This window comes from Fusarium vanettenii (genome assembly GCF_000151355.1).
Source record: "Fusarium vanettenii 77-13-4 chromosome 3 genomic scaffold NECHAsca_2_chr3_3_0, whole genome shotgun sequence".
NCBI classification, from domain to species: domain Eukaryota; kingdom Fungi; phylum Ascomycota; class Sordariomycetes; order Hypocreales; family Nectriaceae; genus Fusarium; species Fusarium vanettenii.
The window spans coordinates 1723945-1737281 of record NW_003315880.1 but is presented as its reverse complement, the minus strand read 5'-3'; the positions used below and the strand labels follow the sequence as shown (position 1 = coordinate 1737281).

At 53.6% G+C, this 13337-nt stretch overlaps 4 protein-coding genes across 4 annotated transcripts; all 4 read right to left on the bottom strand.

Moving 5' to 3' along the window:
• Positions 1–224: 224 nt before the first annotated feature.
• Positions 225–2345, bottom strand: NECHADRAFT_103772 (uncharacterized protein; the record flags this gene model as incomplete). The annotated part of the gene is made up of 3 exons (XM_003052568.1): positions 225–1318; positions 1375–1795; positions 1874–2345. 3 exons carry the CDS (start codon positions 2343–2345, stop codon positions 547–549), a joined length of 1665 nt encoding a protein of 554 aa, XP_003052614.1. The 3' UTR covers positions 225–546.
• Positions 2346–4276: 1931 nt separating this feature from the next.
• NECHADRAFT_77791 (uncharacterized protein) lies at positions 4277–6212 on the bottom strand (the record flags this gene model as incomplete). The annotated part of the gene is made up of 2 exons (XM_003052567.1): positions 4277–4992; positions 5054–6212. 2 exons carry the CDS (start codon positions 6210–6212, stop codon positions 4277–4279), a joined length of 1875 nt encoding a protein of 624 aa, XP_003052613.1.
• Positions 6213–7056: 844 nt separating this feature from the next.
• NECHADRAFT_59142 (uncharacterized protein) lies at positions 7057–9274 on the bottom strand. Its single transcript, XM_003052566.1, has 3 exons — positions 8284–9274; positions 7367–8231; positions 7057–7316 (listed from the first exon to the last, which is right to left on the bottom strand). The coding sequence occupies exons 1-3, from the start codon at positions 9263–9265 to the stop codon at positions 7151–7153; spliced, it is 2013 nt and encodes a 670-aa protein (XP_003052612.1). The 5' UTR covers positions 9266–9274; the 3' UTR covers positions 7057–7150.
• A 1980-nt stretch (positions 9275–11254) lies between these two features.
• On the bottom strand, positions 11255–12420 carry NECHADRAFT_36182 (uncharacterized protein; the record flags this gene model as incomplete). The annotated part of the gene is made up of 3 exons (XM_003052565.1): positions 11255–11707; positions 11763–12119; positions 12178–12420. The coding sequence occupies 3 exons, from the start codon at positions 12418–12420 to the stop codon at positions 11255–11257; spliced, it is 1053 nt and encodes a 350-aa protein (XP_003052611.1).
• Between the last annotated feature and the right edge of the window lie 917 nt (positions 12421–13337).

The following is a 13337-nucleotide window of genomic DNA, read 5'->3' as shown; positions in this document are numbered from 1 at the left end:
GTTTTATGCGGATAGGGTTTCTAATGAAAGAAATGTCTTGTTACTTTGAGGGTGTATGAATGCGATGCGATGTGATGTGGTGTGACTGATGAGTAGAGGTTGACCAGCAATATTGTGAGTGTGCCCTGAGTCTACGTATAAAGTCGAGCAACGATGGACATGTTTACGAGTTCATGTAACCGACACGTTCATGTTACTGATATACAAGACGATAAACAGTTGTGTGACTGTAAACTAAAATGTATTCATAGACTAGGGCTATTCCTGAAGGTGTAAATACCCATGTACATACATGCATGCAAACACCAAGGAGAATGTGTGTGTACCTACCTACCTACTCCAATAGTGCAACCAAACGCCTATTCCAGAGTGAACATGAAACTGTTTCGTTTCCAACCGACCTCGCTTGACCAGTAGTAAGCAAATGACCTTGTCCTGCCTGCCTGACCGGTGGTGGTGACCTTATCCTTTTTGCATGCGATAAACCAATTCGCCAACCAATGTTGTTGTTGTTGTTGTACTCCAATCCACACAATGCAACGCACCTTACAAGGTATTTACCACGACTGTGTCAGGCCTTTCTTCAATCATGTACTTCTTGCCAGGAACGCTGCCAAAGAGCGTCTCCATGACCTTGCCCTTCTGCTGCTTCCTGACCTCGCCTAGGTACTCGCTCACGTCGCTTAGGCCTTGGATCTGGTCCTCGAGCGTGAGAGTGGTCGAGTTGACGCCGCGGACGAGAGGAGATACGAGCTTGCTGCGGAGGGTCTCGAGGGAGGCTTTGAGGGTCAGGAGTTTGCCATTGTGCTCGACGAGAATGCCCTTGTTGCGGACCGTCTTCTCGCGGACATTGCGCAATAACTGACGGTTCTGTTCAAACTTGCGGAGCTCGGCGGCACGGGTGCCTAGAAGGCGTGTCCAGAGGCTGGAGAGCATGTCGGCGTGGAGCTCCTCCTGGGCTGAGGACTCGCGTACGACGGTGCGGGCAAGGTTGAGAAAGTGAAAGTCGACGGCCTCAAACAGGGCGAAGAGGGTTACGCTATGTTGTAGTTCGGCCTGAATCGAATCCTCGAGAACGGCGATAAACTCGGTGAAGAGGAGCTGTACCATGCGCTGCTCTCGCTGCGGGTTGGAGAGGCCAAAGATGTGGGTGGTGAGGCGGCCGAGTGGTGTTGGTGAGCCGGCACCGTCTTCGAGGACGTGGGCTTGGGAGAGGATGTTGTGGATGTTGTCGTAGGCGGAGGAGAGAGTTGAAGGGGAGGGAGACGAGTTGAGGCGGTTGAGGTGCATCTTTGCCCAGTCCATAACGTTGAGGATGCTAACAAGGGGTGAGATTGTGATTTTGAGGGTTTGTATATGTGTGCAGCAACTTACCCATCGATATCACCATCGACTCTAGCGAAAAACTTGGTCATTTCAATGGCCAACGTCTTCATGGTCTCACTGAGAGCATCCAGGTCAGACACAATGCTGTTGGCATCGCGCATGTCGCTTGTGCGCACGCTCTCGCCAAGATCCCATACAGCGACACTCGTGGCTTGTAGATCATGAACCTGGGATACGGCGTGCTCTGAGTAATAGATTAGAGGCTCAAAGGAGCGGGCGAGCCCTGCAACTTTGACGAGATCGCCCACAGGCCGCGGCGAGGCGGGCTGGAGCAGAGACTTGAAAAGGGAGAGAGAGAAGAAGGCGATGAGGACACTGGTAAAGGTGGTGGACCATGTCCGTGTCAAGGTCTTGTAGCGATCACGGATAAAGTTGATGGCAGCCTCGATAGGCTCAGTGCGGTGTTGTACTTCAGCGCGGACGGCGAAGCGAATGTCTGTTCCATGTCAGAGAGGGGGTGAGAGCTGAGGCTGCCATGCCCACTCACAATTATCCGGTGGTGAGTGTTGTAGAGCCAACTCCCTTGCGGGAGTTTCCCTATCTTCAGCCTTGACCTGAATCGTCCTATCATTATGCCTCTCGGGACTTGGGCTCCGGCCCTTGTCCGGGCTCTGACTTCCCTTGGGCAACTTTGTCCTGATGGCCCTCTCTAGGACCATCTCATCCTCACTATCATCATCAAACTCTGGAGAACTTTCTCTCAGAGTGCTCAGGCCACGTTGCGTACCAGCGGCTAGGAAGTCATGAGGTCCCCTCCAGAAGCCGCTACTCCGGTCTCCGTTGCCGAGTCTCCGCCACGCTGGAGGTGAGTATCCACCGGCGGACGCGACCTCCGAATCCTCGAGGTCCTCTTCCGTCGCCGCCTCGCTGCGGAGGACTGAGTGGCGGGGCGACAGTGTGCTTGCTGGGAGATCGAAGTCCCGTAGTGATGCGTCGAGATTTTCTAGGTGATCCGTCATGGCTGCTGCGCTTGGGCGAGTCGTCGTCTCGGGGACGGCGTGACTCACGACGACGGTGATACTCTATCTCCTGAATCTGTTTCTGCCGGTGCTTCTCTAGAAGGAGGTCCTGCTCTTGCTGCAGCTGGAGCTGCAGCTGAAGCTGGTGACGGCGCTGAGCGAGGACTATATCCTGGCCAGAGATGACAAGCTGCTGCTGGTCCTCGAGCACAAGTTGGCTCCTCGCAAAGGGGGGTTCCGGTAGAGGCTTCTCGCCTCCGACTGTCTGCAGAGTGTTGCTCGGAGGCTCGGCAAACAGAGGCTGAACCAGCGACGACAACGACGGCAAGGGTATGCCAAGGTTGGGGAAGCGAAAGGCGACGAGGCGGGGGATGTAGATGACGGCACAGATGAGGAGCAGAAGGACGGTGATGAAGTATGTGCTTGGGGCGATGGTGATGCTGACGAGCGAGACGTTGTTGTTTACCGTCAGGAATGGAGTCATGGAGATGATGTGTTGATTGATTGACTTGATTGTGTGTGTTCAGAAGTGATGGCCTTCTTTCTCAACGTTTAAGCTGTCTCTGCTTGTAGACTCTTGTGCTTTTGGGGGTTGATTGACTGATTTTGGGGTAATAGTTGAAGAGGTAGAGAACAAATAGAGGCTTAGAAAGAAGGTTGGCAACTATGCAATGCAAGGTTGGATGGATGATTGGAACGGAATGGATTGGATGGACGTCTGTTGCTGGGCTAGAGTAGAGAGGCAGGGCTTGCATAGACATGTAAGATTACAATGCGATGCGAAGCCCTAGGTAAGCAGGTCGGGGAAGTAGGTCAAGCAAGGCAGATCTGATGCAAGTAGAGACCCGTCAACTTGACCGGCAGCTCAAGATGGTAAAAGAGGAGGGAGGGAAAGGTCGAGAAAGGAAAGAGGAGGGAAGAAGATGAAACATAGACCAAGCCAAAGGGAAATGCTCACTCATTCATCATCCATGGCCCGGCTTTTCTCAACAGCCGATAAACCTCCCTTCCGTCCCTCCCTCTCCTTCCCTAGCAGCAACAGCACGCACTTGCTCTCCCCGAAATCAAAGAGGTTGGGGTCCTTGCTACGGACTGCGTCACAGCCAATCATGCCCCGCCAACCGTGCAGAACGAGACCGTTTCAGCGACCCCGCGCTAAACTCATTTCAGAGGGGACCACTTTACGCGACACGTCTTTTGAGTGGGAGTGGCCTGACGCGCAAGGCATCTCTTGGTCACATGAGCTGCATTTGTTTACAGTTCGTTGTCATGGAAGAATGAGGGGGAGGGGGAGGGGGAGGGGGTTTCCGTAAGATGTGTGTGATTCACCGTGGGAAATGGCCATGGTGAATACCGCGATGGACGCGCGAAGATTCCACGAAAAGGATGCGCTTTTTATATTTTTAGGCACCCGCGAACCCGTGTCTCTCGTTATTGTTTTTTGTTGTTCTCCTTGTTTCGTGCTCTTATCGACCCGTTGATACGCTGGCGTCGCCTCCTCAAGCGGTGGCGGGGGCCCCTCTGTTGAAAAAGAGTGGGGCTTATCCCGGCCCCGAGCCGGCTCGCCCCGTCCCAGCATTCACTCATTCATCCAAACATCAGTGCATTCTGCAGCAACAATGATTGTAGAAACTTGTAAAATATCGTGATTTCTTTCTGTAGTCGATTTAGCCTGAGAGTTTCGGCTTTGATGCTTTGAATCGCTACATGATTAACATTTTTGTGCTCGGCTTTTCAAACAGCCAAATTTGACTCCCACCTCCTGCATCCACGACATCCCATTCCATTCCATCTCATGCTTGCCACACCCTCCCTCCAATGCATGTACAAAAAACGACAAGCAACATGATATCCAGAAATCAAGTCGTCTAAAATAAGTAGGCAAACAACACCCCCAACTCCGTGTAATGCCAGCATCACATCCGCATGGATCACATCACCTCGACGTTTGGATTCTTCTCCTCGATATCCATCTCGCAGCACATCCTCCCCAAGAAGTCAACGCTTCGCATCGACGCCTTTAACCGCATGCCCCAGCCGATGCACTCTATCACGGGCTGCGCGCACTGCGTAAAAAGCTCAATGACCGTCTCCGCCGCCATCGGCTTGCTGTCGTTGAGCGCGCTCTGCAGGTTCAGCCCGTCCTCCACCTCCACCACCGAGGGACGCTCCGTCCCTGACCACGGCAGCGGGAACTCCTCGCACAACATGTTGACCGCCAGCGACTCGGCCAGGCTTGCGTCAAACTCTTCCAACCCCGTGAGGTTCTTCCACGACTGCGCAAAGCACACGGGGATGCTATTGCTCCAGAGTCGGGGTCCATTGTTCCGGCTGTGTACGTGGTACATGGCCGTCCCCTCCTCTATCAAGCCCCACCACACCACCAGCTCCGTGCCAGTATCATCATCACCAAAGAACAAGACTCCGTATATAGGGTTCTGCGTCGGCTTCTCTGCCAACTCTCCAGACACCACGTATCGTTGGGACCCCGTGTACGCCGCTCGTTGCTTGAGCTCACGGTCCTTGAGCATCAGGTTGACCTTGAACGGGAAGCTTCCTCTAAGGCGAAGCTCTTTCTCTGCTGACTCTGACTCGAGTAGAATCGTCTCCATCTTGAACTCGGGCTTGTACTCTATGGAATGTATTACTGCCGAAAAAAGTCAGTATCACTATCATTAACCGGGGACGCATCTGGGACAGCTGCCTACAATCTCCAGTATCCAGATACCCCGACTTTTTACGGTCGTGCTCTATCACCATGATGACACTCATGGGGTCTCTCCGATAGACGTTTTCAGCGTACGGGCTCTCACGCAGCACAATGGCCGGCCGCGACAGTGTATCGGGCGATAAACTGCAGTCGAGGACGGCCAACCACCGCTCACCGACGTCTCTGAGCTCCTTCTTGTTCCAGTTCCATCGCGTCACCTTGCACGGGCACTTCCAGATGCGCAGCACGAGCCCTTGATCCGTCAGTCTTATTCCAAAGCGCTCCGAGTCCTCCTGTCCTGCGTACGTGCGGAGGTTGAAGTTGGCCGGGCTATCTGCCAAAAAGTGCATCCGGTGCAGCGTCTCCTCTGGCTTCTGCGACAGGGGCCACCTCCACACCAGGATGGACTGGTCGCCCGACTTCTTGAGTACCTCTTCCTGCAGCCGGAGAAAAGCCTTGTTGCCTTCTCCATACAGAATAGGCATGTTTATGCCAAAGATGCCCATCAGTGAATACGCCATGTCCTCGGGTCTGGTGGTCTCCCTATGCGCCATCCAGCCCATCCTTGTGGCCACGTTTTCGCGCTGCAGTAATGTCGTTATTTTGCGATCCTTCTTTGAGTCCGGTTGTAATAGAAATGACTCCTCGATTCCTGTGATCTCGCTGATTGTTGCGGCCAGAGAATGTCTCTCGCCAACAGGTGACCAGTTCTGGTCGAGAAACTCAACCTCGTCTGGGGCCAGCAGCTCCTGGAGTGTCCAGCCGCGTGTGAACCAGCGGCTCTGTTTGAGGGACGCGATCTCCCCTGAGGGTTGAGGAGAAACGTCCGAGAGGTAGGCAAAGCACAGTGAAGCCTCCTTGTACCAGCGAAACATGGAGTTGAGGGCCTCTGAGAGCTCAGCGCTGCTGGACTTGTCGATGCAGCATGTGTCGATCCAGATGTGGTCATAGCCACGGTCGAGAGCCTTCTCGCAGGCTTGAGAGATCTTGCGGTATCCTTGGCCATTCTTCTGGCGAATCTCGTTCATGCGCGCCTGGCTCTGGATGTCGTCGAACAGTACCTCGTCGCTACCCCACGTATGCGACAGGATGGCGTACTTTTCAGGGCCGGCGTCAAACGTCTCAAGCTGCAAGGTCCTGGTATTGAGGAGTCTCATGCTGGCGACTCAAAGGGGACAGATTGATCAATCGCATGAGGTCCAGGAGATGCAGCAAGTTGTTGTCGTGAGGGTGCGGTTTCATGGTCTTGGTTTCAGCCTCGCGGTGGTCCAGGCGAGGCGAGGTCAAAGCCGCAAGCGAGTCAGGCTGGCCGTAGCAGTGGCCGCAATAGGCCTTGAGCCTGGGAGATGGGGACGGGGACCAATGAGACGCCTCAGATGCCCTGTGGCAAAACCCTGCCCGCAGCAATGTGGCCTCTACTGTACAGTACAGGTCACTCTCTATCGATTCCCCATTCATTCAGTCTAGGTTGCTCACAAATCCTTCCGTCCATGAACCCCATCTCAAGTCATAAGCGCAGGTCGTCGAAATAAGGTAGACGTGCGTCCGAGAAACGAGGCACGTGATGCAACCTGAGACAGGCGAATCCAGCGCCATGCAGTCGTAGCTCTTCTTGATGCCATCTCATTCATCCCTCACTATCAAATCAAGCCGCCACGGCATTAAACTTGAAACAACCAATGTGCCCTGGTCCCCGCCATGTTGCACCTGCATACACGTATACATGTACAGTACAGTACCAGTAGCCAGAGCCAAAGCCATAGTCGTTGTCATAGTCATAGTCGTAATACCTAGTACCTAGTCGTCTGTCCATCCATCCATACTAAAAACTCCATCCTTTCGTTGAATTCTAGTGAGTGACCACGCTACCCAGAAACTCATCCACTCAACCACCAACATCAAGTCCTTTCACCCTCAACCCAAAAGAATCGTACTCCAAGTCAAAGCCCGTTGATGTGCAGCTCGCATAATGCTGAAAAGAGAACCACACCTCGCACAACACCTGTCCTATCATGCATGTGCATCATCTCGTCTATCCCCAACCTGTTGCCTCAACCTGAGAACTCCGCTGGCTCATGGCCTTTTAACAGGCCCTCTAATCGATCCTAGCATTTGATAGACTTTTCGCTGCAGGGTTGCTGAGAATATTGACCGGCTTCACGCCCTTGTATTTGCCCTGCTTACGGAGCCGCTTCCTCGCCACCATGACAGGAACCGAGCTCTTGGTCACTAGGTAGTTGGAAAATGATCCGAGAATGACACTGCCCATTGTTAGCTATGCGCTCATCTTGTCACCATGAGAGCCACTTACCCCTTCAGCGCACTTCTTCCTCGGCTTCCTATCACGACCAGTGTCGGGCTGACAAGGTCGATCACCTCGGTAATCAGATGTTTTGGGTTCTTGCAATGCAGCACCTCCACAATGACCCGCACCTGAAGGCTCGTCTTTCGTAGCAGTTTGACGACCCTGTCAGAGATGTCCTTGACTGCTCGGCGCCGTTCTTCCTCTGCTCTGCTGCGCTCTCCTCGGCTCGATGGCGCAGGGGAGGTGTTGGGCGTGTTATTCTTCGAGTCTCGAATGGATGCTCGCACAAATTCCGGCACTGCTGTCATTCCCGAGGCTGGCGTCTTGCTGTTGGCGACGGTGTTGATAGCAGCCGCCTGCTCCTTCATAGCCTTGGGATCATCCGGTACTTGGTTTGCATCACCAATGCCCTGCTCCTCATCAACACAATAGATGGCCATGAGCGTGTCGCCATCTCGTAGCACCGTGCCGATTGCCCACTCGAGCGCATGTGTGGATTCGTCGCTCATATCTGTAGCCACCAGGTACTTTCTGAGCCGATGATGCTCATCCTCCGCTTGCTGGACAATCTTTTGGTACTCTCCACGGTAAATCATGCGAATCGCACGATGGGACTCTGGCGTCGAGATTATAGTAGACATAGACACGGTGAGGTTCTGGGCCGTTTTGATGTCGTCTCTGTCAGCTTCCTCATCAGAGTCAATAATGGAAGCAGCCCTTGATATTGTTCCCGTATTGTAGCTCGTGTTGGGGTGTACAGCACCCCTGCTAGTATTCTTCACGTTGTCGCCAAACGGATTGGTGACCTTGATCTCTGGCTCTGACAGCAAGGAGCGATACGTATATGACTGCCCTGAAGCAACCTTGGTTCCTGGTTTTGATGTTAGCACCCATCCGAGTATAGACTGAGATCACAAACGTACTCTCTTCATCAGCAGCAGCAAGAAGGCTCTGCGATTTTCGACCACCAGAGGAACCCTCACTAGTCTCGCCCTTAGCATCGGGGTTGAGTGTCCGAGGGGCCTTCTTACGGCCTCGGTCTTCGTCGTCAGAGGAAAACGTGTCGTCGTCTTCACTAGATTCCAGGTGTTCGCCATCAGGACCCAAGTAATCCTTGATTAATCTGCCACTCTGGCCGTCATCTTGAGTACGCAGCGGCAGAGTAGACAGAGCGCCCCTCGAGCTCGCCAGGTTTGCGTCTGTCAACCGGCGATAGGCGTTGTTGAGATTAAAGATCTGGCCATCATCAAGCATAGCTGTGCCGGGGGCAAGCACTGTGCCGGGCGACCTAGACCTCGAACCCAGGCGGTTGTGAGGGGACATGGATTTGTGGTTACCGATGGCGCCTCCGAGGGAGCGCCTGTGTTCACGGTCGACGCCACGGAGCGTGTCCCCGAGAGAAGTCCCCTGTGTGTTTCTCTTGGGAAGCTGCTGACCCGTGTTGCGTGTAATGATGTCGGAAAATTGGTATCCAGAGACAGGGTCATTACGACCTCCAGCTGCTCGAGGCCCAAACTCGACGGGATTCGATGCGGCATCACTGAAGCTGCGAGTGTGTCCAATAGTGCTGGGTGCGAGGCTGGCAGGTTTAGAAACGGGAGAGCTTGGAGTTGTGCTGGTGCCGGGAAGCTTTGAGGGACCAGATGGAGGAGTATCCAGATCCAGCATACTTCGAATCTTGGGTGGGGGAGGGGACGTGGTGTCCAGCATGCTTCGCACGGCTTGGCGAGGAGAGCTCGGAGCGGCCTGCTCATCGATATCCAGCATGCTTCGAACGGGCGATCGCGGGGTAGCATAAGGAGAAGCGGATCGCATTCGGTCTTGGGAAGTCTGAGAATGCTGCGGATTTCCGAGCAGCGCAAGAACCTCCTGCCGCTCCATGTCGAGCATGGCCTCTATGCTCATGGGCTGTTGGTTCCGCGACATGATGGTGGTTGGTTGGTAGCACCGCAGTTGGGTTAATACTGGTCTGGTAGATTGCTGAAGTTGGGAGTAGATGCGCAAGCGAAAAAAGGCCAAGTCGTAGTATCGATTGACGACAGAAACCAGACGTGTAGCAACAAGGAGAGGCTACAGACTCTGTACCGAAAAGATTTGGGAATGCGCACACACCGCGACAGTTTAGCGGGGGAATTTGTGCAAGGAGCGCTGGGGTGTCGATGTAGGCCAAGAGAGCATTGCGCGGTGGCTGATAGAGATGGACGATTCGCGTGGCCTGGAGCCTTTCAAAACATGCTGCTGCAGCTCAACAGCGTTGACAATCCTCGGTCAAAGTAGATATTGGGACGCGGTGAAAGATGTTGTCGGGTTTCGGGGGCCGTACGTCAGAGCGACTCGGTGAAGTAGCCCGGTTGGTGGAGGTGGGAGGTAGGGTTTCCCTTTCTCGGATTCAGCAAGGTCGCGGGGGGAGGATCGAGCGATGGGGGTAGAGGAAAAAAAACCAGAGCTGAAAGAGAAATAGCCGGGTTGACGTGGCGAGAAGATCGTGTGACTGTCTACAGATTTGCTTGTTTGGGTGACAGATGAAGAATAAGAAGAGGAGAGAGTTGACGTGGAGGGATCCAGGTTCCGGGGAAAGAATGCAGATGGGAGACGAGACGTGCTGCGTAACTTGGGGCGTGGAGTCGAGTCGAGAACGGTTCGAGGCAAGAGCGACTGTCTGCCCGGTGGCTGTGGCCGCCCAAACCGCCCAAAAGCACCTGGGCACCCACACGCACAGGGACGGAGAACGGAGCGGAGTGCAGTCAGTGGCAGTGGGGAAGGAGGGGCATGGACTTGGTTGATGGGAATGTCCTGTGTTTCTGGTCCTGACTCGCCCTTCTCCTCAGGAGCTGGCATTGCTCTTTACGGTAATGATGCGCGTAAGCATCGGTTAAGGTGTTTTGGAGTGGCACACCGTCATTACTTTGCGGAGTGAGTTTAATTCTAGGTTGCTCAGAAACCCAACTTGATAGCATTTTATTACAACTCTATTATTTTCTTTTCCTTGCCAGCCTAAGAAAAAAGTCTTTTCATCATCTGTTGGTGGCCTCCGACTCCGTCTTCAGCCCTGGCCCGAGCTCATCGAGTGATTGTGTCGTCATGTGAAAGCATCGTCTGCGCCGCTTGTAGATTATCGGTTTCGTCATTGGACAATGGCTTCCTCGTCCGTGTTTGCCCCGACACCTTCGGTAGTTTTGAATCTAGGGCTTTTTGGAATTAGATATCCGTAGCTTTTTGCACCATTGATGGACTTCAAGGTCATTCACATATATCCTTGTCTGCTGAATCTCGGCAAACAAGGCTCTTCTCGAACGCCGTTTAAACAAGATTCGTTTGACAAGCTCCGAAACCTTCCGTTCCAGGATCTAATTCCGAAACCTTTTACACAAGGACTCACCCCATTGCTGAAACATAGATCAGATCAGAACATCCATCTTGTTTAATTCTAACTGTCACGAGACCTGCATAGCTCTCCACATTATTGCTCCCAGAAGAAAATGCGTGTCGCTCGTGAGTCAGCCATTGCCGTCGTTGTCTGCTCCTCCGCATCCGCAACCTCGGAAGCGTTTAATGCTCCCTCCCCCGAGCTCCTCCGATCGCATCCATTCCCGCCAGCATAGCGTTGCCAAGTGCATGAACGCATCCTTTCGGCTCTTTGCATGGAACAGTGCTATGCTCCGGCCCGGATAAGGGTTTCTCCAAGGTAAACATCGGTTGGACGTGCTGGGCCTATCCCTCATGATACATAGCATCAAGTGGTGTAAGTGAATAGGCATGCACCACGCAAGAGCCGCTCAAGTGGTCTGCCAGCGCAGAAAGACGAGTCTTTGCGTCAAAGGCTGGATATGTTACATATTTGGCACATCTACTGTACAACCTAAATAGGGCGGTTACTCCAAAACTGTGCCCGCTCTACATTTTCTTCTTCGTCTTGAGTTTGTTGGACCCAATGTTGGCTCGGGCTGCCGTGCCCAGCTTGTGCACCACCTTTCGCTTCTCCCACACGCTCGACCGTCCCTCCACGACAGCAATGATCTCCTCTGCTATCCGGTGGGGGAACTGCTTGCGTCCGCTGCCCTTGGAGGGCTTCTTGTTGATCACATCCAGGATCCAGTTGAAGGCGACACGTCGTCGTTGTCGCACGCCAAGGGGCACTGGAAGTTCCAGAGCTCGGCCACCACCGCCGGCACCCGCCACGTTGCGGATCTTGAGGAGAGGTGCCACCGAGTCAATGGCCACAGTAATGTACAGGATCGGGTTGAGGGGGAGGTGTTCAGCCGGAGGGGTTCCGGGTAGGAGGGGAAATTTCGGGCTGTAGATCGGAGGTGGTGCGGTTCGGAGGTTGTTCATGACTGTTGCCATGTTCTAGTTTGATTGTTAGCCGTGTCGCCGACCAAGCCCTTTCATGGTGTAAACCTACCCGCTGTGCAACGCTCAGCTTGCCATCCCGCATCAACAGGCGGGTGATCTGCTCAAGCACAGGATGGTATCGCTTCTTCAAGTTGAAGCCTTGTGGCCACGGCCTCTGGGGCAGGCCAAACTTGTGTCCAGGATTCTCAACCTCGGTGTCGGCTTGGGTCAAGTGGGCATTCTCAGCTGCAGCAACGAGAGCTTCCGCCTTCTCGGCTGAGGGGATGGTGCCCTCCTGGTAGAGAATATGCTCCTGGGCCGGGGTCAATCCGCCCTCAATTGAGCTAGATACCGTACGGCCGCCGTAGAATAGCTGTTCGAGAGTCGCATCGTCCAAGACTTCTTCGGAGCTGGTCAAACCAGTAGTCTGCAATGTCCCACCATCAGTTGCCAAGACCGATATATCGTCTCAATTCAATTCCTACCTCGGCGTCTTCCTTCCCTGTCGAGGCCTCGGAGGCACTGGCATCCTGCGAAATAGGCTCGGATTGGGACTCGTCGGGTTTCGGGGCGTTGTCAATCGCTTTCGGGGGCTTGTCGTTCCCCTCGTTCGAGTACCACCGGTTCTGGGGAAGAGTGTTGGCGAACGGCCCAGGCCGGGGGGTAGCAGGCCTCGATCGAACTGCGAGAGCTCTGCATGCGCCCCAAACCCTTGATCTTGGAGACATGGCTGAGCTCCGCGTTGCTAGCAACGAATTCGTGGAGCAAGGTACTATACAGGCTCGTGGCTCTGGTGATGAATGGGCAAATTCGCGATGCAAAATTCCCCGTCGAGGTGTGCGGAAAATCAATAATCCGGGCACTGTCGTTGGTAGCTTACATAACTTTCCTGGACCACCACGACCCCAAGCATTGACGACAAGGAGGAGGAAAGCTTGGATATTTACGGGTATTTGCGAGGAAAGACTGGGGCAATACGATAAATAGTCGGATATAGTATATCTTCGGAGAGTTAAACTCTTGGCTAGAGCAATGACCTATGTGAACTCGAGCTATACTTCCATCTGCCTAGTAGCTCCCATATGCCGTCCATAACCACATCATTCCCTAACGCCCATACTATTGAGATCCAGCAAAGCCTATCTAGTACCTAGAAGCTAGATTTCCACTCGCTTTTCACATTTACTTAGTTTCATATGTAATTCTAGAGGTTTTCTCAACGTCGCCAAGACTTACTTATCTTCTACACGCCTGTCTCACTGACACTCAACCACACCATGCCCCGACTGCATCCAAGCGTCAGAATAAATGCTTTTTCTTCAAATGATCGTCGTCAAGTACCGAATCGCCGTAACCGGAGACCGTGGCAATTGGGGGTGCCATCACCTAATCGCTTCAACTGCAGCTTCATGTGATCAACTGTGCTCACTTCCACCCCAATCAGCCGTGGCTGCACCGAGGGTGGGGGTTCAACGACATTCTGATAGTAACCATACACTCCTCTTGAGTTACCTACCCAGGTCCTTGTCATTGCGCTGACAATGGAGGCTGACCATGATAAGAGGTTGATGGAGGTGTTTCCCCGCTCATCAAAAGTTGCTTCATTTCGCCTTCTCACACCACTGATGCAACCTTGCGTCCGTCT